Below are 22,654 nucleotides of genomic sequence, written 5' to 3' on the forward strand. Positions count from 1 at the left end.
ACAACACCACAGCCAATCACAGGCAAGAGCATACACACTATAAAACGGGGAACACAACACTTCCCGGGCATTCCAGCAGGAGACAGCTCAGGGCACAGAGCTCACAACAAGCCACTCAGACATCCACCATGTGCAGAGTGCCACTCCAAGATAGTGTTAGGAATAGGTCCACAGATTCAAGGGTTATGATCGAACCACAATAACCAGTTTACCATTGTAAATATATGTTACTAATAAAACTGAGTTCGTCTGTGTAGCAGAGCACCCAACACAACAATTTTGAGAGCACAAAAGTGGCATGGGTGTTGACTAACTGTAATAGAAAGAGCACATCTGTAAATGTATTGGGCACGGTTTCCTGGCCCATCTTGCTGAAGGCGGCCCCTGCGGAAGGTTCCCCGGTGGCGGGATGGGCAAGCCAGGCAAAACACTGCAGGCATCAGCGGAATTGGATCATCCCACCAGTGGCCAATGGTGAACCATCTCCGCTGCTGGAAAATCGTGCCCATTGTGTTTCCCTGAAATTATCATTTAGTGAGTGAATGGCTCTTGTATCTGATGCAATGCTCAAGGTCAGATAAGTGTAACTGCTGTGTTCCCCCCTTCCCCCCCCCCCCGCCCACTCCCCCATCTCTCATATATCTCTTATTGTGTGCTTGAGTTATGTCTCACGCCATTAAAGTGTATCACGTTTATTTCCACAGCAACGGCATAACTAAAATTTGTTGCTCTAACAACTTGGTGGTTGGGCAATGCACATCTAAGACTTGCATCAGAGTATCATAACATGTGGCTGAATGAGTATAGATTTTGCAGTTATGTTTATTCTCTGACTGCTGCTGCACTGCTTCACCTGATGAAGAAGCGACGCTCCAAAGGCTTGGGATCTCAAATAAACCTGTTGGACATTAACTTGGTGTGGTGAGATTTCTTACTGTGCCCACCCCAGTCCAATGCTGGCATCTCCACATCATGGCACTGATGTGTGGTCAATGTGGATCTTATAGGCTGTAATGGCAATTCGTGTTGGAGACATTCTAACTCAGAACATCTTTCAATGGCCTCCATGTAATGTCTGTCAGACTTGTGTGTGGGTAACAGTTCATGTAATAGTCGGGGACCTGAGGCGTTCATGGTGGCCTGTAGCGTGAAGTCATGGACGTGCGTACAGTTAGATATCATCCCTGTTGTTCCCGTTTGCCATTGCGTGATGCAAAGCTATGGGCCTAGCTAGCACCTGGTGACTCCTGACATGTCAAGACCACAGGTGGTGAATATTTAACTAGGAGAAGTCAGCTCTGCACCAGAAGATCTGGCTAGCGTGGCTTGACATAATCCCTGAGCCAACTCTCCGATGCACATGGCAATCTGGTTCTGACAGTTCCATCAGTGTACCAGCACGCCGGGTGCATATCTGAAACTGCTGGATGAAAATGTGGTGGCCTCAGATCGCATCAGAGTGACGCATTGCTATATCTTTTTAAAAATACATTTTTATTAATGTTTTTCACTTTATAAAACACAAAATAACAAGCAAAAAATAAACACGTTTACGTACATAAAAAAAGAAACATAAAAAACGCCGTACAAAACCTAAACCTAAAAGGTTTATCCCTTATACTCAAACTATGACTCCTAGTTCTGGACTCCCCCACTATCAGGAACATTCTTTCTGAATCTATCCTGTCTAATCCATAGAATTTTAGACGTTTCTATGAGATCGCCTCTCACTCTTCTAAACTCCAATGAATATAATCCTAACTGACTTAGTCTCTCCTCATATAACAGTCCCGCCATCCCAGGAATCAACTTGGTAAACTTTTGCTGCACACCCTCCATAGCAAGAACATCCTTAAACAGATAAGGACACCAAAACTTCACACAACACTCCAGTTGTGCCCCTATACAATTGCAGTAAAACATCTCTATACCTATACTCAAATCTCTCGCGATGAAGACCAACATACCATTTGCCTTCTTTACTGCCTGCTGTACCTGCGTGCTTACTTTCAGCAACTGATGCACGAGCACACCAAGGTCTCACTGAGTATCCACCTCTCTCAATTTACATCCATTCAAATAATAATTCCTATTTTTTGCTACCGAAGTGGAAACCTCACATTTATCTACGTTACACTGCATCTGCCATGCATGTGCCCACTCATTCAGCCTGTCCAAATCCCGCCGAAGCATCTCTTCATCCTCCTCACAGCTCACCATCCCGCCCAACTTTGTATCATCAGCAAATTTGGAGATAATACATTTCGTTCCCTTGTCCAAATCATTAATATATAATGTGAACAGTTGGGGTCCTAGCACAGATCCCTGCGGTACCCCAGTAGTTACTGCCTGCCAATCAAAAAAAAAAGCCATTTATTTAAATTTTTTGTTTTCCGTCTGCTAACCAGCTTTTTATCCATCTCAAGTCACTACCCGTAATCCAATGTGCTTTAACTTTACATATTAATCTGCTATATGAGATCTTGTCGAAAGCCTAAATAAACCGCATCCACCAGTTCTCCGTGGCTAACTCTACTAGTTACATCTTCAAAGAATTCTAGTAGATTTGTCAAGCATGATTTCCCTTTCGTAATCCATGTTGACTTTGTCTGATTACACCATTGCTTTCCAAATGCTATGAAATCCTTGATAATGGACTCTAGCAACTTCCCTACTACCAACGTTAGGCTCACTGGTCTATAGTTTCCTGTGTTCTCTCTACCTTCCTTTCTGAATACCTGGGTTATAATCACTACTCTCCAATCAATAGGAACCATTCCAGAGTTCAAAGAATTCGGAAAAGTAACCACCATGGATCTACTATTTCTAGAGCCACTTCCTTAAGTATTCTGGGGTGCAGATTATCAGGCCCTGGAGATTTGTCCGCCTTCAATCCCATTAATTTCCCCCAAAACATTTCTTTACTAATACTAATATCCTACAGCTCTTTGCTAAAACTTTTGCTTCTCAGAACTTCCAGTACATTATTATTTGTGAAGACAGAAGCAAAGTATGAATTTAGTCCCTCAGCCATTTCTTTGCTCCCTGTTATGAATTCCCCCGTTTCTGACGTTAAGGGGCCTACATTAGTTTTATTGATCTTTTTCTCTTTACATACCTATAGAAACTTTTTCAGTCAGTTTTTATGTTCCCCGCTAGTTTACTTTCAAATTGTATTTTCCCCTTCTTAATCAATTCCTTGGTCTGCCTTTGCTGAATTTTAAACTGTTCCCAATCCTCAGGTCCATTACTATTTCTTGCTAATTTGTATGCCTCTTCTTTTAATCTAACACTATCACTAATTCCTCATGTAAACCACGGTTTAGCCGCAGTTCCCTTTCTACTCTCGCACCAAATAGGAATAAACAACTTTTGGAGTTCACCTATTCGTTCCTTGAATGCCTACCATTGCCTGTCCCCTGGCCTTCCTTTCAGCAATGTTTCCCAATCTGTCATAGCCAACTCATGCTTCACACCTTCATAGTTACTTCTATTGAGGTTCAGGACCTTAGTCTCAGAATCACCTTGGTAAATAATTCTACCATATTATGGTCACTCATCCCCAAGGGTTCTCACACAACTCGATTGCCAACTAATCCTTTCTCATTGTATAACAGCCTTGTTCCTTGTTGGTTCCTCAACATACTGGTCCAGAAAACCATCCTGTAATTCCTCCCCTCACCCTGTACTGTGACTAATTTGACCCAATCTATATGCAGATTAAAGTCACCCATAATCATAATGTTCCTTTATCACATGCATCTCTGATTTCCTGTCTAATGCATTACCACTGTAGTTTGGTCGTTTGTATACCACCCCTACAAATGTTTTTTTTATTCGTTCATGGGACGTGGGCATCACAGGCTGTGCCAGCATTTATTGCCCATGCCAATTGCCCTTAAAGGGGCACTTAAGAGTCCACCACATTGCTGTGGGTCTGGAGCCAGACGTCCCTAAAGGATGTTGGTCCAGTGACAATACCACTACGCCACCAGCACCCATTGCCTCTTGATGTATCTTAACTCCACCCAGACAGATTCCACATCATCTGGACTAATATCTTTCCTCAATATTGTATCAATATTTTCTTTAATCAACAATGCAACTCCACCACCTTTTCCTTTCTATCTGACTTCTTAAAAACCGAATAGCCCTCAATGTTTAGTTCCCATCCTTGCTCACCTTTCAGCCATGTCTCCATAATCCCAACTATATCATGTCCCTTTACATCTATCTGCTCAACTAATTCATCCATTTTATTTTGAATGCTTTGCGTGTTCAGGTACAAAACCTTAAGGCTAGTCTTTCAACGTTCCCTGCCCCTTCCCTACTATTTTTTACAGCGTTATTATCTGATACAGGTCTTTGATTTCTCTGCCTATTTTCTTATTCTCCTTTCGGTCTTTTTCTTTTGTCCTTATTCCTCCTGCTCTGAATCCTTACAACGGTTCCCATCCCCCTGCCATATTAGTTTAAACCCACGTCAACCACAAAACGCCTATATATTCTCCTTACAATTGAGTCCCCTATAACTATTCTATTTCCACACTTTTTACTCCTCCCTCTGCAGCAGAACCAACCGTGGTGCAACAAATTTGGCTGTTGCTGCTTTCCCCTGAGAGGCCAATCCCCTCAACAGTATCCAAAGTGGTATATTTGTTTTGCAGGGGAATGGCCACAGGAGATTCCTGCACTACCTGCCTAGCTCTCTTGCTCTGCCTGGTGTCACCTATTCCTTTCCTGCCTGTGGAGTCTGTGCCTGCGGTGTGACCATCTCTGTATACGTGCTATCCATGACACACTCTGCCTCACAGATGCTCCACAGTGTCCCCAGCAGCCGCTCCAGCTCCGAAACGCAGGCTTTCAGGAATTCTAGCTGGCACACTTCCTGCACACACGCTGGCCCGTCCATTGGAATTGTTCCTGGCCTCCCACATGGAGCAAGAGGAGCAAACCAAGACTTTGCGTTTTCCTGCCATGACTTACCCTTTTAAATTAAAGCTTTCAAAGATGCTTGATATCCAATATCCAATTAAACCCAATTTTCTATGGCCCTTTTGTGCTGGTCCTCATTACTACCAATTAGAGCCCTTACGGGTTATAAACCACAAAACTTATTTTCAAACTATAATTGATGAAAATTGTAAAGAGTTACCGATCTTGCAAAGACATACAATTTTCAACATCCCACTTTGAGCCATATATTGTCCATATTGCTGCCTTAACCATTACCCCCGACTACTTTGTCGTCCTTGTTCCTCCCCCCAAAACATATACACTCCCATACAGAACATGAACCCCAAATAACCAGAAATATATACATACTAATGGAACATCCCCAAACAATCCCTTCCCATCGGCACCCATTAAAGTCCCATTCAAACCCTTTTGATTAAGTCCAAGTCCTCATTCCTTGACAATAGCCTCCACCTCCGCCGAGGTCTCAAAAAATTAATCTTTTAGGGCAGTACGTGGCGCAGTGGTTAGCACTGGGACTACGGCGCTGAGGACCCGGGTTCAAATCTCGGTCCTGGGTCACTGTCCGTGTGGAGTTTGCACATTCTCCCCGTGTCTGCGTGGGTTTCACCTCCACAACCCAAAGATATGCAGGTTAGGTGAATTGGCCATGATATATAGTGCCGACTTCACCCTGTTAAATGCCACATGCCTCTTTGCTCGCTCTGCTCTGACATCTTGATAAATCCGGATGTTGCTTCCTTTCCACCTCACATACCGGTTCTCTTTGGCCATTTCAGGACCCGCTCCTTCTTCGGGAAGTTATAAAAATGAACTGTCACCGCCTGTGGTGGCTCCTTCGATTGAGGCCTCTGTCGGAGTATTCGATGAGCCCTATCCAGCTCAGGGGGGGACATCTGTTCATCCCCTATAACAACTTTGCAAACATCTGGCAAAGTACTCTAAATGGCCTCGGGCCCTCCGCTCCCTCCGGAAACCTCATGATCCTGTAGATCTGTCTCCTGGACCTGTTCTCCAGGTCCTCAACGTACGCCCTCAGGGCCTTATTCCTCTCCTCCACCATATGTATCTCGGCATCCAGCGAGGCACTTTGGTCGCCAAATCGCAACAAGATCCCTTCCACCCAATTCAGCTCTTTCACAGCCTCTAAAATCCTTCCCAACTTCTCCCTTATTGAGCCCAGAGCCTCCTTGAGGGTCTCCATCATGTCCTTGCTTTTCAAAATGTTGACCAAATTGTTTTCAACTTCGTGCACCATTACCCCAGTCAATGGTTCCACTGTGATAGGAGTGGCATCTACCCTCTGAAGCACTCTGTGGCCTCGAACAGGTGTCAGAATCCACATTTTTGCAGGTAGCCTTTGTTACTGATGAGCCAACTCTGGAAACACTGAGGACCCTCATGGATCTTGTGTAGACTTGCATGATCTACTTCTGGTGGATACAGATCAGCTGCACATCACATTGAGAGACGGGAACCCTATTCTATTGATGAATTGTAATGACTGCTACCAGGGAGCTCTCAAAACCATGGGTGTGCAGTCGATGGCACCCTGCACCTGTGGGAATCCAGAGATTGTTGCGAATCACACTGTACTGGCTGCCTGGCTGGCTTTATCCAGGGATAACTGGATGTAATTGTGTGACTTACTGAATGGGGCTTCGGTAACTTCTCGGATGCATTCAGGAGAAGAGGATTGTGGTATTCCTGGAATGAACCACTTGCAAAAATGTTGAGTATGGTGGTCACCTTTAGGGCCACTGGCAATGGATGGCCTCCCAGTCCCTGTGCGTCAGCTCATCGCGAAGAATGTGGCAAATGTGAAACACCACATGCCTTTTCAAGTGAAGGTATCTGGGGCATTGACTCTCGCACATCTGCAGGTATGGAAAGGGTCTTCAGTACACCCTTGGTTGAGCCAAATGCCTCTGTGGAATTGGTCTGTCAGGCTTTGATTCTGGGCCTTCAAGAGGTCCTGTTGACCCATGGTCCTCAGGGTAAGGCTCTTCACTTTGCCCTGACCGACAGTGACAAGTCTTTCTTCTCTTTCTCAGCTGCCTGAGAAAGGCATGGAAAAGGCATTGCTACTTACGCTATCCATTCTGTACTCCTCCTTGTCTCCACAGAACATTGATCAGAGACATGAACAGAACCCTGCAATGATCACTTTCCGTTGCCAAGCTCGGGGGTCATTGTTAATCATAGAATCATAGAATTTGTAATGTAGAAGGAGGCCATTCGGCCCGTCGAGTCTGCACCGGCCTTTTGGAAAAAGCACTGTACTTAAATCTTGGTTGCCATCATTCCAGGAATTTCATCCCCAAATTGTCTCTTGCAGCCTTTGCAAAGCCTTAAGGGTCACAGAGAGTGCCACAGCAATTCCCCCCCTCTCCCTCCCCTCATCCCCCATCAAATAACATGCCCCAGGCATGATAGAGCGTTTACAAAAGGGGTAGGATCTGGATGAGTGCAGTCTGGCACCGGTATCCTCAGTCAGGTCTCTGTGAGGCTGACTCATTCAGATTAGACTCGATCCCAACCTTACACTAATGTGTAAACAGTCATTGTTGAGGCTTCAAAACCTCAGTCAGCTGCAATGTGTAGAGGTCTTTGGAGCTTTTGCAAATACACTTTAACCCTTGCCCCTTTACACTTGGATCCTTGTGACCTTTATGGCCAGATGAATGCCCAGCAAGTAATGGAAAATATTCTCCAAGGGCTTGCCGGTTTATTTGTCTACCTGCACAATGTGCTCATACAGGAGCCACCGAGAAAGAGCACCTGGGCAATTTGTAAGAGGTCCTCTGATGGATCTTTGATGTGGGTGGGCGCCTGAAAACAGCCAAGTGCGTTTTCCAGGCGAAAGCAATCACATACCTTGGATATTGCGTTGATAAGAATGGGTTGCACCCAATTGAGGAAAAAGTCCAGACTATCAGGGAAGCCGCAACACTTTTGTAAGGGCCACGAAGAATCCAGCACGAGTTTCAAGGATACAAAGTAATAACATTTATTTACTATAACATATATACATAACAGTAGCAGTAACTTCCCTTGCTACATACTCCTTCTTGCTGGTCCCTGAACTGGCCAGCTTTATTTATACTAGGAGTTTACTAGTGGTTTCTCCGCCCCCTCATTGGGGAAGCTCATACTCCCACAGGATTGTGGGATGGTCATTAGTCCCCAGCCAATGGTAAGTAGGCAGGTTATAACATCCCTCCCCCCCAAAGTCCAAGGAATCCACCGAAGACCCTGGCGAAGGAGGGCGTCGGACTCATTTGGCCGCAGGCCGGACACCATTTGCACGTGGCGCTGGATCAGGCGGCGTGTAACGAGACGGAGACCGGCGCTTCCGTGAAGAACGGCGCGGTTGTACATCCACGGCCCGTGGAACCGAGGATTCCCCCTCTGATGCATCCTGTGTCTCCATCTCGGAGTCAGAATCTGCAGCCTCCGTCATGTCAGCGGCTCTATCTCCATTCGGTCCCGTAACGACCTGCGCAGGCTTCGAGTGAGGCACCAGTGGAAGACTCCGCACAGACAGTGACCCAAACCGGGAATCGAACCTGGGACCATGGTCCTGAGAAGCACGGCCGTGCCGCCCACAGACTTGATAGGCATGAAGTTGCAGTACTTAGCTATTAGATACCCCCTGCCAGAAAAGCTTTGAGCTTGCCCATTCAAGTGTAAGCAAATTTTTAATGACATGATAAACCTTAATTACTACAAATAACCACTGGAACTCTGAAAGCTTATATTTTCAAGTGTGGGGTATTACTCCTGCATTTTCTTCCTTTCAGATACCCAAGGGGCAGAACCTGCTCATGTTGGAGAGGAACAACAAGACAGTGATAATGAAGTCTCAGCACTGTCACTTCAATTAACTTTCAGAGCCGGCAGCTTAGAAGATGTCACCGCACATATCTTAGAGGATAGATTAGATGTGGGATCTTCACATTGTGAGAGACCAAGCCAGAGGGCAAGGTGTCACACAGGTTCTACTGCAGAGGATTGAGATGAGAATTTTAATGGACAGCCCACAGAATATTGCTAATTGGTATGCACAGCAAAATGCTTGACATTTCGCTTTCTTCACCTCCCCGACCATAGTATTGAACTCCAAAATGCAGACAGGATTATCACTGGAAGCTCGCTTTCATTATTTGAAGTAATTTGAGCAGGAATATTTTCCAGAATAAGCACTAAGTCACATGAATGAGCAAAGGTCCAACTGCACAGGAGAGGGAGACCCACACTCCCAGGTTTTGCCTGTTGGAATGAATTTTGACCCAGAAGCAGTACAGGAAGGAAACTTGTAATTTATTTTTAAATGTCTGTGTAATCTGTACCTGTTTTTAAGAATTTGCAATAATTGTAAAGGGACCAATGGTAATTTTCTTGGATAATAGGAAACACTGCTCCATGTGACCTCATTACAGTTTTGGTTCATAGAATCATAGAATTTACAGTGCAGAAGGAGGCCATTCGGCTCATCGAGTCTGCAATGGCCCTTGGAAAGAACAGCCTACCCAAGCCCACACCTCCACCCTATCCCCACACCTCCACCCTATCCCTGTAACCCCAACTAACCTTTTTTTTGTGGACACTAAGGGCAATTTAGCATGGCCAATCCACCTAACCTGCACATCTTTGCACTGTGGGTGGAAACCGGAGCACCCGGCGGAAACCGACGCAGACACGGGGAGAACGTGCAAACTCCGCACAGACAGTGACCCGAGCTGGGAATTGAACCTGGGACCCTGGAGCTGTGAAGCAAATGTGCTAACCACTGAGCTACTGTGCTGCCCACATGGGCAAAAGAGCTGAGCGCCACAGGGGATGAAAGTGACTGCCCTTGACATCAAGGGCATCATTTGACATCATTTGACTATATATGGCATTAAGGAGCCCAAGCAAAACTGAAGTCAATGGGAATCGGGGGAAAACCCTCCACTGGTTGGAATCATACCTGGCACAGAGAAAGTTGGTTATGGTGGTTTGAGGTTAATCAACGCAGCCCTGGACTTCCGGTAGTGGCCATGGAGTGAGCGGTCGCACATTTGGTAGCTCTGCTCAAGATGGAATATTTTCGTCCTTTGAAAGAACAAAGAGCAATACAGCAAGGAACAGGCCCTTCGGCCCTCCAAGCCTGTACCGGTCATGATACCAACATTTGCCAAAACCCTCAGCACTTCCTTGTGCTGTATCTCTCTATATCAATCCTATCCATGTGTTTGCCAAGATGGCTTTTGAGCGCCCTTAATGTATCTGCTTCCACAATCTCCACTGGCAACGCGTTCCAGGCACTCACCACCCTCTGCATAAAAAACCTGCCTCGTTCATCTTCTCTAAAAGTTTTCCCAACGGACCTTAAACCTATGCTCTCTGCTGACTGACTCCTCCACCGTGGGAAAGAGTGCCTGCCCATCCACTCTATCCATGCTCCTCATAATCTTGTAGACCTCTATCAGGTCACCCCTCAACCTCTGTCTTTCTAATGAAAACCGTCCGAGTCTATTCAGCCTCTCTACATAGTTTTTTTAAAAATGTTTTTATTCAAGGTTTTTCAATAATTTTTACAAAACACTCCAAAAAGGAAAATAATACAAAGAAAACAGGGCAATATGCCAACTAAACAAAACTACTTAACCCTCTAAACGATTAACAATTAAACACCCATCTCAAAGCAAAGTGGGGCATGCGTCCCTTATACAAAGAAAAAGAAAACAGCCCCCCCCACCCCCCGGTTGCTGCTGCTGCTGACCTCCAACTAACGTTCCGCGAGAAAGTCAAGGAACGGTTGCCACCGCCTGCAGAACCCCTGCAAGGACCCTCGCAAGGCAAACTTTATCTTCTCCAACCTAAGAAACCCCGCCATGTCATTGACTCAAGCCTCTATGCTTGGGGGCTTCGCGTCCCTCCACATTCTCCGGGCTACCAAGGAGGCAAAGGCCAGAACTTCGGCCTCTTTCGACTCCTGCGCTCCCGGATCTTCCGATACCCCAAATATCGCTATCCCCCAGCTGGGTTTTACCTGAGTATCCAAGACCTTGGACATAGCCTTTGCGAAGCCCTTCCAAAATTCCGTAAGCGACGGGCATGTCCAAAACATATGGGCGTGGTTTGCTGGGCTCCCTGAACACCTCACACACCTGTCCTCTACCCCTAAAAACGTACTCATCCTCGCCCCTGTCATATGCGCCCTGTGCACCACTTTAAACTGGATCATGCTGAGCCTGGTGCAAGAAGAGGAGGAATTGACCCTGCCCAGGGCGTGAGCCCACAGGCCCTCATCCAGCTCCTCACCCCGCTCCTCCTCCCACTTGCCCTTCAGTTCCTCCACCGAGGCTTCCTCCGCCTCGTGCAGCTCCTAGTATATCTCCGAGACCTTACCCTCCCCAACCCACACGCCCAAAACCACCCTGTCCTGTATCCTCCGGGCAGGCAGCCGCGGGAATTCCCCTATCTGCTTTCTCACGAACGCCCGAACCTGCATATACCTAAAAGCATTTCCCAGGGGTAACCCAAATTTCTCCTCCAGCGCCCTCAGACTGGTAAAGGTCCCATCGGTGAATAAATCTCCCATCCTTTTAATTCCCGCCCAGTGCCAGCTTAGGAACCCACCATCTATCCTACCTGGAACGAACCTATGGTTGTCCCGTATCAGAGCCCACACTGAGGCCTCTACCTCCTCCCTATGCCATCTCCACTGCCGCCAAATCCTCAATGTCGCCGCCACCACCTGGGCTCGTGGTATACCACGTCGGCGGAAGCGGCAACAGTGCCATCACCAGTGCCCCCAGGCTAGTACCTATACAGGTCGCCGCCTCTAACCTTTTCCACGCCGCCCCCTCTCCTTCCATTCCCCATTTCCGAATCATCGACACATTCTCTGCCCAGTTATAGCTGCACAAGTTCGGCAGCGCTAATCCACACCCCGCCCCGACTGCGCTCCAAGAACAGCCTCTTAACCCTCGGGGTTTTATTTGCCCACACAAATCCCATAATGCACATGTTTACCCACTTAAAGAAGGCCTTGGGGATGAGAATGGGCAGGCACTGAAAGACGAACAGGAACCTAGGGAGGACCGTCATCTTAACGGACTGCACCTTACCCACCAGGGAGAGTGGCAACATATCCCACCTCCTGAAGTCCTCCTCCATCTGGTCCACCAGCCATGCCAGATTGAGCTTATGCAAGACCCCCAACTCTTGGCCACCTGGATACCCAAATACCAAAAACTCCTCTCCACCATCTTGAGTGGTAGCTCCTCCAACCTCTTTTCCTGGCCCCTCGCATGCACCACAAACAGCTCGCTCTTCCCCACGTTGAGCTTATATCCCGAGAAGTCTCCAAACTCCCTAAGGGTCTGCATGACCTCCCCCATCCCCTCCACCGGATCCGCAATGTACAGCAGCAGGTCATCCGCATATAGTGAGACACGGTGCTCCCTCCCCCCCCCCCCCCCCCCCAACGAACCAACCCCCTCCAGTTTCTAGACTCCCTCAACGCCATGGCCAGCGGCTCAATCGCCAGGGCAAAGAGCAGAGGAGACAAAGGGCACCCCTGCCTCGTTCCACGGTACAACCTAAAATACCCTGACCGCAGCCGGTTCGTCGATACACTTGCCACCGGGGCCTGGTACAGCAATTTAACCCACCCTATGAACTCCTCCCCGAGCCCAAATCTGCCTAACACCTCCCACAGGTACTCCCACTCCACCCGGTCAAAGGGCTTCTCCGCGTCCATTGCCGCTACCACTTCTGCATCCCCCCGCCCCCCCCCCTCCGAGAGCATCATAATCACATTCAGGAGCCTCCGCACGTTCGAGTTCAGCTGCCTGCCCTTCACAAACCCCGTCTGGTCCTCATGTATCACTCCCGGGACACAATCCTCAATCCTAGTGGCCAAGATGTTTGCCAACAGCTTGGCATCCACATTGAGGAGCGAAATCGGCCTAAAAGAGCCAAACAGCAGCGGGTCCTTATCCCGCTTGCGGATAAGCGAGATCAAAGCCTGCGACATCGTCGGGGGAAGGATTCCCTTTTCCTCCGCCTCATTAAAGGTTCTCAGCAACAATGGGTCCAACAGCTCCGAGAACTTCCTGTAGAGATCAACCAGGAACCCATCCGGCCCCGGGGCCTTGCCCGCCTGCATACTCCCCAACCCCTTAACTAGCTCCTCTATCTCGATCGGGGCTCCCAAACCCCCTACCCACCCTTCCTCCACCCTTGGGAACCTCAGTTGGTCCAGGAACTGCCGCATCCCCTCCCCCCCCTCCGGGAGTTCTGACTTGTACAACTTACCATAAAAGTCCCTAAAGACCTCATTTATTTTAGCTGGACTCCGCACCGTGTTCCCCCCTATATCCCTGACTCCCCCAATCTCCCTAGCCGCCTCCCTCCTCCGCAGCTGATGTGCCAACATCCGACTCGCCCTCTCCCCATACTCACACACTGCTCCCTGTACCATCCTCCACTGGGCCTCAGCTTTCCCCGTGGTCAGCAAATCTAACTCCGTTTGGAGGCTCCGGTGCTCCTTCAGCAGCCCCTCTTCGGGGGATTCCGCGTATCTCCTATCCACCCTCAGTATCTCCCCCACCCATCTCTCCCTCTCCGTTCTCTCCCTCTTTTCTATGTGAGCCCTGATTGAAATTAGCTCCCCCTGACCACTGCCTTCAGCGCCTCCCAGACCACACTCACCGACACCTCCCCATTATCATTGGCCTCCACATATCTTTGGATGCACCCCCGAACCCGCCCACAAACCTCCTCGTCCGCCAGCAGTCCCACATCCATTCGCCACAACGGGCGCTGGCCCCTCTCCCCCCCCCCAACTCCAGCTCCACCCAGTGCGGGGCATGATCCGAAATCGCAATGGCCGAATACTCCGCCCCCTCCACTCTCGGGATCAGCGCCCTGCTCACCACGAAAAAGTCTATTCGCGAGTAGGCCTTGTGCACATGGGCGAAGAAGAACTCCCTCGCCCTTGGCCTGGCAAACCTCCACGGATCCACTTCCCCCATCTGATCCATAAACCCCCTCAGGATCTTGGCCGCTGCCGGCCTCTTACCCGACCTCGACCTAGACCGATCCAGTGCCAGGTCCAGTACCGTGTTAAAGTCCCCCCCCCTCATTATCAGATCAGATTCCCTGCCTCCAGATCCGGGATCCGGCTTAACATCCGCTTCATGAACCCTGCATCGTCCCAATTTGGGGCATATACATTCACCAGCACCACCCGGGCCCCCTGCAGCCTGCCACTCACCATCACATATTGACCCCCCTTTATCCGCCTCAATACCCACCGCCTCAAATGCCACCCGCTTACTCACCAAGATTGCGACCCCCCTGTTTTTCGAGTCCAGCCCAGAGTGACAAACGTGCCCCACCCATCCCTTCCTCAGCCTGACCTGATCCGCGATCTTCAGGTGCGTCTCCTGTAACATGGCTACGTCTGCCTTTAGCCCCTTTAAGTGCGCAAACACCCAGGCCCTCTTGACCGGCCCATTCAAGCCTCTCACGTTCCACGCGATCAGCCGGATCGCCCCACCCCCCCCCACCAACTAGCCATCTCCTTTTCTAGGCCAGCCACATCCCGTGTCTCCCGCACTCTCCAGCCCCCCAGGCGGAGGCTCCCCGCCCCGACTCTCCCTCTTACCTCCAACTCCCCCTCAGTCAGCACAACAGCAACCCAGTTCCCCCTCCCCCCCCCAACCCCCCCCCCCTCGCCTGGCCAAGCAACTGCTTAACCCCCCCCCTACCCCATTGCACTCCCGTAAGTCAGCTGACTCCTGCTGACCCCAGCCGCCCCCGCCTCTGCCTCCGACCCCCCCTATTGGATTCCCTCTCGAAGTCTCCAGCCCTCCTCCCACTAAAGTGGGGTGGCCAAAGTCCCCCCCCTCTACCCCTCCTATAAACCGATGTGGACACCAAGCCAGTACCGTCCCCCACCTCGGGCCCGCCCCCCCGCCTCGGACCCCTTTTTCACGGGAAAAAGCCCGCGCTCCCTGCCTGGGCCGACACCGCCCCCTGTGGCGCAGCTCCTTCCACCTGCAGCCTCACCCCAATCCCCAAAGGCCCAGGGCCACAGGCCCACACAACCCCAAGAAAACGCAGGGGACAACCCCCCCCCAAACAAGCCCACATAAAGAAAAAACATCGTCCCCCCCCCCGTTCCCCAGCATCCCTACTACATCCTCCACTGGGCCTCAGCTTTCCCCGTAGTCAGCAAGTCTAACTCCGTTTGGAGGCTCCGGCGCTCCTTCAGCAGCCCCTCTTCGGGGGATTCCGCGTATCTCCTATCCACCCTCAGTATCTCCCCCACCAATCTCTCCCTCTCCGTTCTCTCCCTCTTTTCTATGTGAGCCCTGATTGAAATTAGCTCCCCCCTGACCACTGCCTTCAGCGCCTCCCAGACCACTCTCACCGACACCTCCCCATTATCATTGGCCTCCACATATCTTTGGATGCACCCCCGAACCCGCCCACAAACCTCCTCGTCCGCCAGCAGTCCCACATCCATTCGCCACAACGGGCGAATAACATACTACAAACCATTAATTTGAGTCCAACTTCTCATTTTTGATACAGGTCCAAGCCTCATCCGGCGTATCAAAATAGTGGTGACGGTCGTGATACGTGACCCACAGCCGCGCCCGCTGTAACAGCCCGAACCTCAGCCCCTTTCCGTGGCGAACCGCCTTGGCCCGGTTGAACCCTGCCCGCTTCTTGGCCAGCTCTGCACTCCAGTCCTGATAGATGCGGATTTCGGCAATCTCCCACCTGCTGCTCCGCTCCTTCTTCGCCCATCGCAGGACACACTCCCTGTTGGTGAAGCGGTGGAACCTCACCACCGTGGCCCTCGGCGGCTCATTCGCCCTCGGCCTCCTGGCCAGGACTCTGTGTGCCCCATCCAGCTCCAGGGGCCTCGGGAAGGCTCCCGCGCCCATCAGCATACTCAGCATCGTAGCCACAAACGCCCCAGCATTCGACCCCTCCACGCCCTCAGAGAGAACCCAAAATCCGCAGGTTCTTCCTCCTCGACCTGTTCTCCAGGTCCTCGAACTTCCCCTGCCATTTTTTATGCAGCGCCTCGTGCGCTTCCACTTTGACAGCCAGGCCCAGGATCTCATCCTCATTATCAGAGGCCTTCTGCTGCACCTCCTTTATCGCCGTCCCCTGCATCTTCTGGGTCTCCACCAGCCTTTCAATCGACGCCTTCATAGGGGCCAACGTCTCCGCCTTCAATTTCGCAAAGCGGCTTCTCAAAAACTCCTGCTGCTCCCAAGACCACTGGGCCCACGCTGCCTGGTCCCCGCCCGCCACCATCTTGCTTTTTTGCGCCCGTTCTCCTCTCTTCTCTCGTGTCACGTTTTTGACCGCTCCTCTCCTGGTCCACTCCATACAGTGCTGGGGGAACCTCACTGCTTCCTTCCCACACGGGGAATCGTCTTCCAAGTGCCACTGGAGCTCCTTAAAAGGGCCCAAAAGCCCATTCTCGGCGGGAGCTGCCGACCGTGCGACCTACCCAGGCATAGCCGCAACCGGAATTCCTTCTCCACATAGTTAACACCCTCCACACCAGGCAACATCCTGGGAAACCTCCTCTACACCCTCTCCAAGGCCTCCACATCCTTCTGCTGGTGTGAGGGGTGAGGCTTTTGGAGGGAAAGAGGTGTAAGAGTGCCAGGAGAAAGTGTAACTCCTCTGGTGTGGCTTGGGGATGGATCCACGAACTAGGAGTGGGTCACGAAGAAGGGAGCTGACGGAGCAGGAGAGTCTTTGAGATGCGCCACAGGTTAAGATGGTGGAGGGTAAGGGGCCTGTTCTGCCCGCCCAGTGGTCAATGGAGCAGCTGGTGAACTTTTTAAATGATAAGTTCAGTCAGCAAAGAAGGGAAGCCATGGAGGACCTGGCGAAGGTGGTGGAGCCGCTCAAAGTGGGTATTGAGAGAGTGGAGCAGAGGCTGGAGCCCCCCAGGGCCGGGCAATTCAGAATGTGGAGGCAGTGGGGGAGCACAAGGAGTAGCTCGCCTCGTTAGTGGCCGAGGTCGGGTGATGCGGGAAACCCAAAAGAGGCTGAAGGAGAAGGTGGAGGAACTGGAGAACAACTCCAGAAGGCAAAACTTCAGGATCGCGGGGGTGCCCAAAGGCATTGAAGGAGCGGAAGCCGGCGCGTATATAGCCAAAATGTTGGAGAAGCTGTTGGGGGACGGGGCTTTTGAGGTCGATTGAAAGCACAGGGCGCTGGTGAGGAGGCTGCAGGCGGATGAGCCACCAAGGGCGATGGTGGTGCAGTTGCACCTCTTCTTGGACAAAGAGAAGATTCTTTGGTGGGCGAGGCAGACGAGGAGGTGCACCGAGGAAGGGAATGAGCACCGGGTGTTTCAAGACCTGGGTAACTTTCCAGAATTAAGAATATTATTTTGCTACTCCACAGGAGGCGATGGAGTTTCTGGGGGACGATGCACTGGTAGGAAAAGGAAGACATTGAACTTTTGAGGATTTGTGAGGAGGTCCTGTTTTTTGTTATTGAAACGTTTTGGTGGGTTTGGTGACGGGGTGTTTCGGGAGCATCAAGGGTGAGTGCATCATTTCTGTTTCTTTATTTCTTGGAGGAGTGTGGATGGGAGGGAGGGGAAGCGGGGGAGTCGGAGATTTGGAGGCCTTGGGCGGGGGCTGCTCTGCTAGCTGGGCGGGCTAGTTAACGGGAGTACAGTGGGGAATGGTCAGGAGGTAGGCGCAGAGGAGGGGGATGGGGCTGTTATTTTGTTTGCAGGGGGAGGCGGGGTGCTGACAAGGGTGTGATTGTTGTGGCACGGTTGGAAAAGGAATGATGGCGGTGGACATCCGAGGTGGGCCAGGAGGACCTCGTGACATGGATCAGGGCGGGTCCAAAAAGGGATATGATTGATTGGCAGGGCGGGGAGCCCACCCAACCAGGCTGGTCACATGGAATGTGAGGGGGCTGAATGGGCCAGTCAAATGGTTGCCTACGTTCGCGCACCTGAGGAGTCTGAAGGCGGAAGTGGCTTTTCTATAAGAGACACATTTAAAGATTGGGGACCAGACAAGGCTGAGGAAAGGATGGGTGGGACAGGTGTTCCATTTGGGACTGGACATGAAGACAAAGGGGTGGCGGTGCTGGTGAATAAGTGGGTGGCATTCGAGGTGGGGACCTTTGTGGGGAGATTCGGAGGGGAGGTTCGTGATGGTTAGTGGGAAGTTGGAGGGGATGCCGGTGGTCTTGGTGAACGACTGCCCCTAATTGTGATGATGTGGAGTTTATGAAGCGGGTGCTGGGGATGGTCCCTGACCTGGATTTGTGGCGGTTGATCATGGGGTGGGGATTTTCACACGATCATTGAACCAGATTTGGACCGGTTGAGCCCGAAGTCGGCAAAGGTGTCGGCACGGCGAAGGGGCTGAAGGGGTTAAGGGGTTTATGGAGCGCATGGCGGAAGGGGGGATGGGGAGGAGGGAAGGGGGGAGGGCGGGTGGACCCGTGGAAGTTTGGCAGGGCGAAGGAATTTTTTTATTTCTCCCATGTGCACAGGGTGTACTCCTGGATTGACTTTTTTGTGTAGACAGGTCATTGTTATCATAGATTATCATAGAATTTACAGTGCAGAAGGAGGCCATTCGGCCCATCGAGTCTGCACCGGCTCTTGGAAAGAGCACCCTCCCCAAGGTCAACACCTCCACCCTATCCCCATAACCCAGTAACCCCACCAAACACTAAGGGCAATTTTGGACACTAAGGGCAATTTATCATGGCCAATCTACCTAACCTGCACATCTTTGGACTGTGGGAGGAAACCGGAGCACCCGGAGGAAACCCACGCACACACGGGGAGGATGTGCAGACTCCGCACAGACAGTGACCCAGCAGGGAATCAAACCTGGAACCCTGGAGCTGTGAAGCAATTGTGCTATCCACAATGCTACCGTGTTGCCCCGAACACCCCTGTTGGCAGAGGTGGTTGACTCAGAGTATTCGGTGAGTGTGGTTTCTGACCACTCGCCACACTGGGTGGATTTGTGAGTGAAACGGTGGGTGGGGGGGGTGGGCAGCGCCCGCAGTGGAGGCTGGGTGTGGTGCTATTGGTGGATGGAGAGGTGTGAGAGTGGGTGAGGGCCACCATTCGGGGATATGTGGAGCTGAACGACATGAGGGAGGTCATTGCTGCCACACTGCGAGGCACACTGCGGGAGGCACTCAAGGCGAGGGCTCGGGGGGAGTTTATTTCAATTCGGGCACAGAGGGAGAAGGCGGAAAGGGCAGAGATGGCAAGGCTGTTGGAAGAGATTCTGAGGGTGGACAGGAGGTAGTCGGAGGCCCCAGAGTCAGGGCTGTTGAAGGAGAGGCAGAGGCTCCAGATGGAGTTTGGGGAAGGCGGTGGGGCAGTTGCAGAGGGCCGGACCGGCATTATACGAGTATGGACAGAAGGTGAACAGGATGTTAGCCCACCAGCTGAGGAAGCAGGAGGTGGCGAGGGAGATTGGTAGAGTGAAGGACAGGACGGGAAGGGTGGTGCTGGACCCGATGGGGTGAATGGGGTGTTTGAGGACTTTTATAGGAAGTTGTATGAGTGGGAGCCCAGCCGGGGGGAGGGAATACGCCGGTTCCTGTACAGGTTGGAGCTTCCCAGAGTGAATGAGGAGCTGGTGCAGGGATTCGGGGACCCAATTGGGTTGAGGGAGGTGATGGAGACTATGGGGGCGATGTAGGCAGGGAATGCCCCGGGCTTGGTGAGTTCCCGGTGGAGTTTTATAAAAGTTTTTCAACACCAGGTTAAAGTCCAACAGGTTTGTTTCGAATCACTAGCTTTCGGAGCGCAGCTCCTTCAGCAGGGGATGTTTGCTGATGGCTGCATAATGTTCAGCACCATTCGCGACTCCTCAGATACTGAAGCAGTCCATGACCAAATGCAGCAAGATGTGGACAATATCAAGGCTTGGGGGTAACAAGAGGCATGTAGCATTCATACCTCACAAGTGGCAGGTAATGACCATCTCCAACAGGGGAGGATCTAACCAGCACCTCATTACATTCAATGGCAATCCCCTATTATCAGCATCCTGGGGGGGTTACCATTGGCCTGAATCTGAACTGGACTACCTTTAAAACTGTGGCTACAAGAGCAGGTCAAAGGTTAGTAACTCGTTTCCTGACTCCCCAAAGCCTGTCAACTATCTACAAGGCCCAAATCAGGAATGTGATGGAATATTCTCCACATGCCTGGATGAGTGCAGCTCCAAGAACACTCAAGAAGCTCGACAACCTTCAGGACAAAGCAACCCGTTTGATTGGTACACCCTTCACAAACATTCACTCCCTCCGACACCGAGAACAGTGGTATCCGTGTGCACCGTCTATAAGATGCACTGCAGGATCTCACCAAGGTTCCTTAGGCAGCACCTTCGTCATAACCGTGTTGCTTGTGGAGGCTTGCTGGGTGCAAATTGGCTGTTGCATTTCCAACATTGCAATAGTGACCATGTTTCAAAATCACTTCATTGGCTGTAGAACACTTTGGGATGTCTGGTGGTCATGAAAACTGTGGTATAAATGTAAAGGTTTTTTTCTGCTGCAGAGCATTTAGTGTTCTTAATGGTTATTTGGACAAAATGTTGTGTCATGATATTCAAACACACACATCATGATGGACACACCAACAGACAAATCAGAACACACAACACCACAAGCAATCACACACAAAGACAGGAACCATATAAAAGCACGAACACGACACCTGGTGGACAGTAGGTCTGGAGACAAGGACACGGACACGACCTGTTTTAACATCACAAACAGGGGATCCCCACGTGCAGAGTATCAAGACAAAACTGTACATAGAAAGTTAAAATAAAATAGCGTTGTACCATATACAACTGTGTTGGCTCATCTGTGTGTCAGAATGCCCAACACCACATGGTACAGGAGTGGATCGATACCTGCCAACTAATCTGCCATTCTGGACATGGACCGCACCGACAAACCGCAGCCGTTGCAAGTCGCGGGGAACCTTGGTACCAATTGGAAGCTCTTCAGGCAGCGATTTGACCTGTACATCCGAGCCAACGAGAAACAGAGTGCCTCGGATGAAACGAAGATTGCACTGCTCCTCTTCTACGCAGGGCAGCACGCCCTCGACGTCTTCAACTTACTGGTGTTCGAAGAAAGGGAAAACCAATCCAAGTATGACACGGTCATCCTCAAACTGGACCAGCACTTTAATGTTGAAGTGAATGAAAGTTTTGAAAGATACCTCTTTCAGCAACGCCTGCAAGGTAAGGAGGAGCTTTTTCAACCCTTTTTGACGCACCTCCGAATTCTAGCGCAGTCCTGCGGGTACGGCAGCACCACAGAGTCCATGATCAGGGACCAGATTGTTTTTGGCGTTGCCTCTAGTGGCCTACGCCAGCAGCTTCTTAAAATAAAAAGCCTCACCTTAGCATCTGCTGTGGAAGCCTGTGTCCTCCACGAGAATGTAACCAGCCGTTTTGTCCGATTTCAGGCGTTTGAATTAGCACGGAGGGGGTCCCCTGCCGTCGAAACGGCAAGCCAGGCCGCCCACGACGCCGAACGCATCCAGGCCGTCGATTACTTCCCGACCCGCGGCCACGAAGAGAGCGGCCGCTTCCCGCGCTTTTCGCGGTCTCCCGCGCTGGTGCGCGCCAAAAATAACGGCCACATCGAGGAACGCACTGTGCAGGCGCGCCCACCGCAAGACCGCACTGCGCATGCGCAGTGGCGCAACGAACGCCGTGACGTCATGACGTGCTGCAATTGTGGAGCTGTACACTTAAAAGGGCAATGTCCTGATAAAAACCGACAGTGCCTCAGATGTGGCAAGATGGGCCACTATGCTGCCCACTGTCGTGCAGCTCAACCCATGGATCCTGCACATCCCCGACAATCTCGCAGACAAGTCAGGACCGTCCAGCCCACGCATCAAGACTTCCAGTTAAGTGATGCAGATGACCAGGATGCCTTCCGCGTTTCCGTCATCGATGTCAACAAGGTCAATGCCATCAATCCAGCCGATGAGTGGTGTGCCACCCTGACGGTCAACCCGAACTCGTCGCAAGCCCATTAGACTGGACTTATAACACCGTTCATATGTTCAAAAAGTTACACACTTCTGTATTATAACCTGTTGTTGTTTATTGTTCCAGATATCGTCTGACTGGACCGCTGTTCAAGTTTTTTTTCTCGTTCGCATTCATGTTCTGTTATGGTACAACCTTGTTCATGTGACGCACCCGACATCGCCCCATGTAAATAGTTATGTCATATGCACATGCTGTACACAACACACACACTCTCTTAGATGCACTCACGACACAATTATATTTATTACCACGTAGGCACATATCTTTGTAAAAAGGGGGGATGTCATGATATTCAAACACACACATCATGATGGACACACCAACACACAAATCAGAACACACAACACCACAAGCAATCACACACAAAGACAGGAACCATATAAAAGCACAAACACAACACCTGGTGGACAGTAGGTCTGGGGACAAGGACACGGACACGATCTGTTTTAACATCACAAACAGGGCATCCCCACGTGCAGAGTATCAAGACAAAACTGTACATAGAAAATTTAAATAAAATAGCGTTGTACCATATACAACTGTGTTGGCTCATC

At 50.7% G+C, this 22,654-nt stretch overlaps 1 protein-coding gene across 1 annotated transcript in view; it reads left to right on the forward strand.

The window, feature by feature from the left end:
* The window catches only part of LOC140421232 (tumor necrosis factor ligand superfamily member 13B-like), a 143,362-nt gene extending 142,450 nt beyond the window's left edge, over window positions 1–912 (forward strand). Inside the window, exon 7 of the mRNA XM_072505787.1 lies at window positions 705–912. Coding sequence (XP_072361888.1) covers window positions 705–786 — 82 coding nt within the window. The 3' untranslated portion in view covers window positions 787–912. The remainder of the gene's footprint in view (window positions 1–704) is intronic.
* The last annotated feature ends 21,742 nt before the right edge of the window (window positions 913–22,654 follow it).

This window comes from Scyliorhinus torazame, chromosome 5, assembly GCF_047496885.1.
Source record: "Scyliorhinus torazame isolate Kashiwa2021f chromosome 5, sScyTor2.1, whole genome shotgun sequence".
Taxonomy (NCBI): Eukaryota; Metazoa; Chordata; class Chondrichthyes; order Carcharhiniformes; family Scyliorhinidae; genus Scyliorhinus; species Scyliorhinus torazame.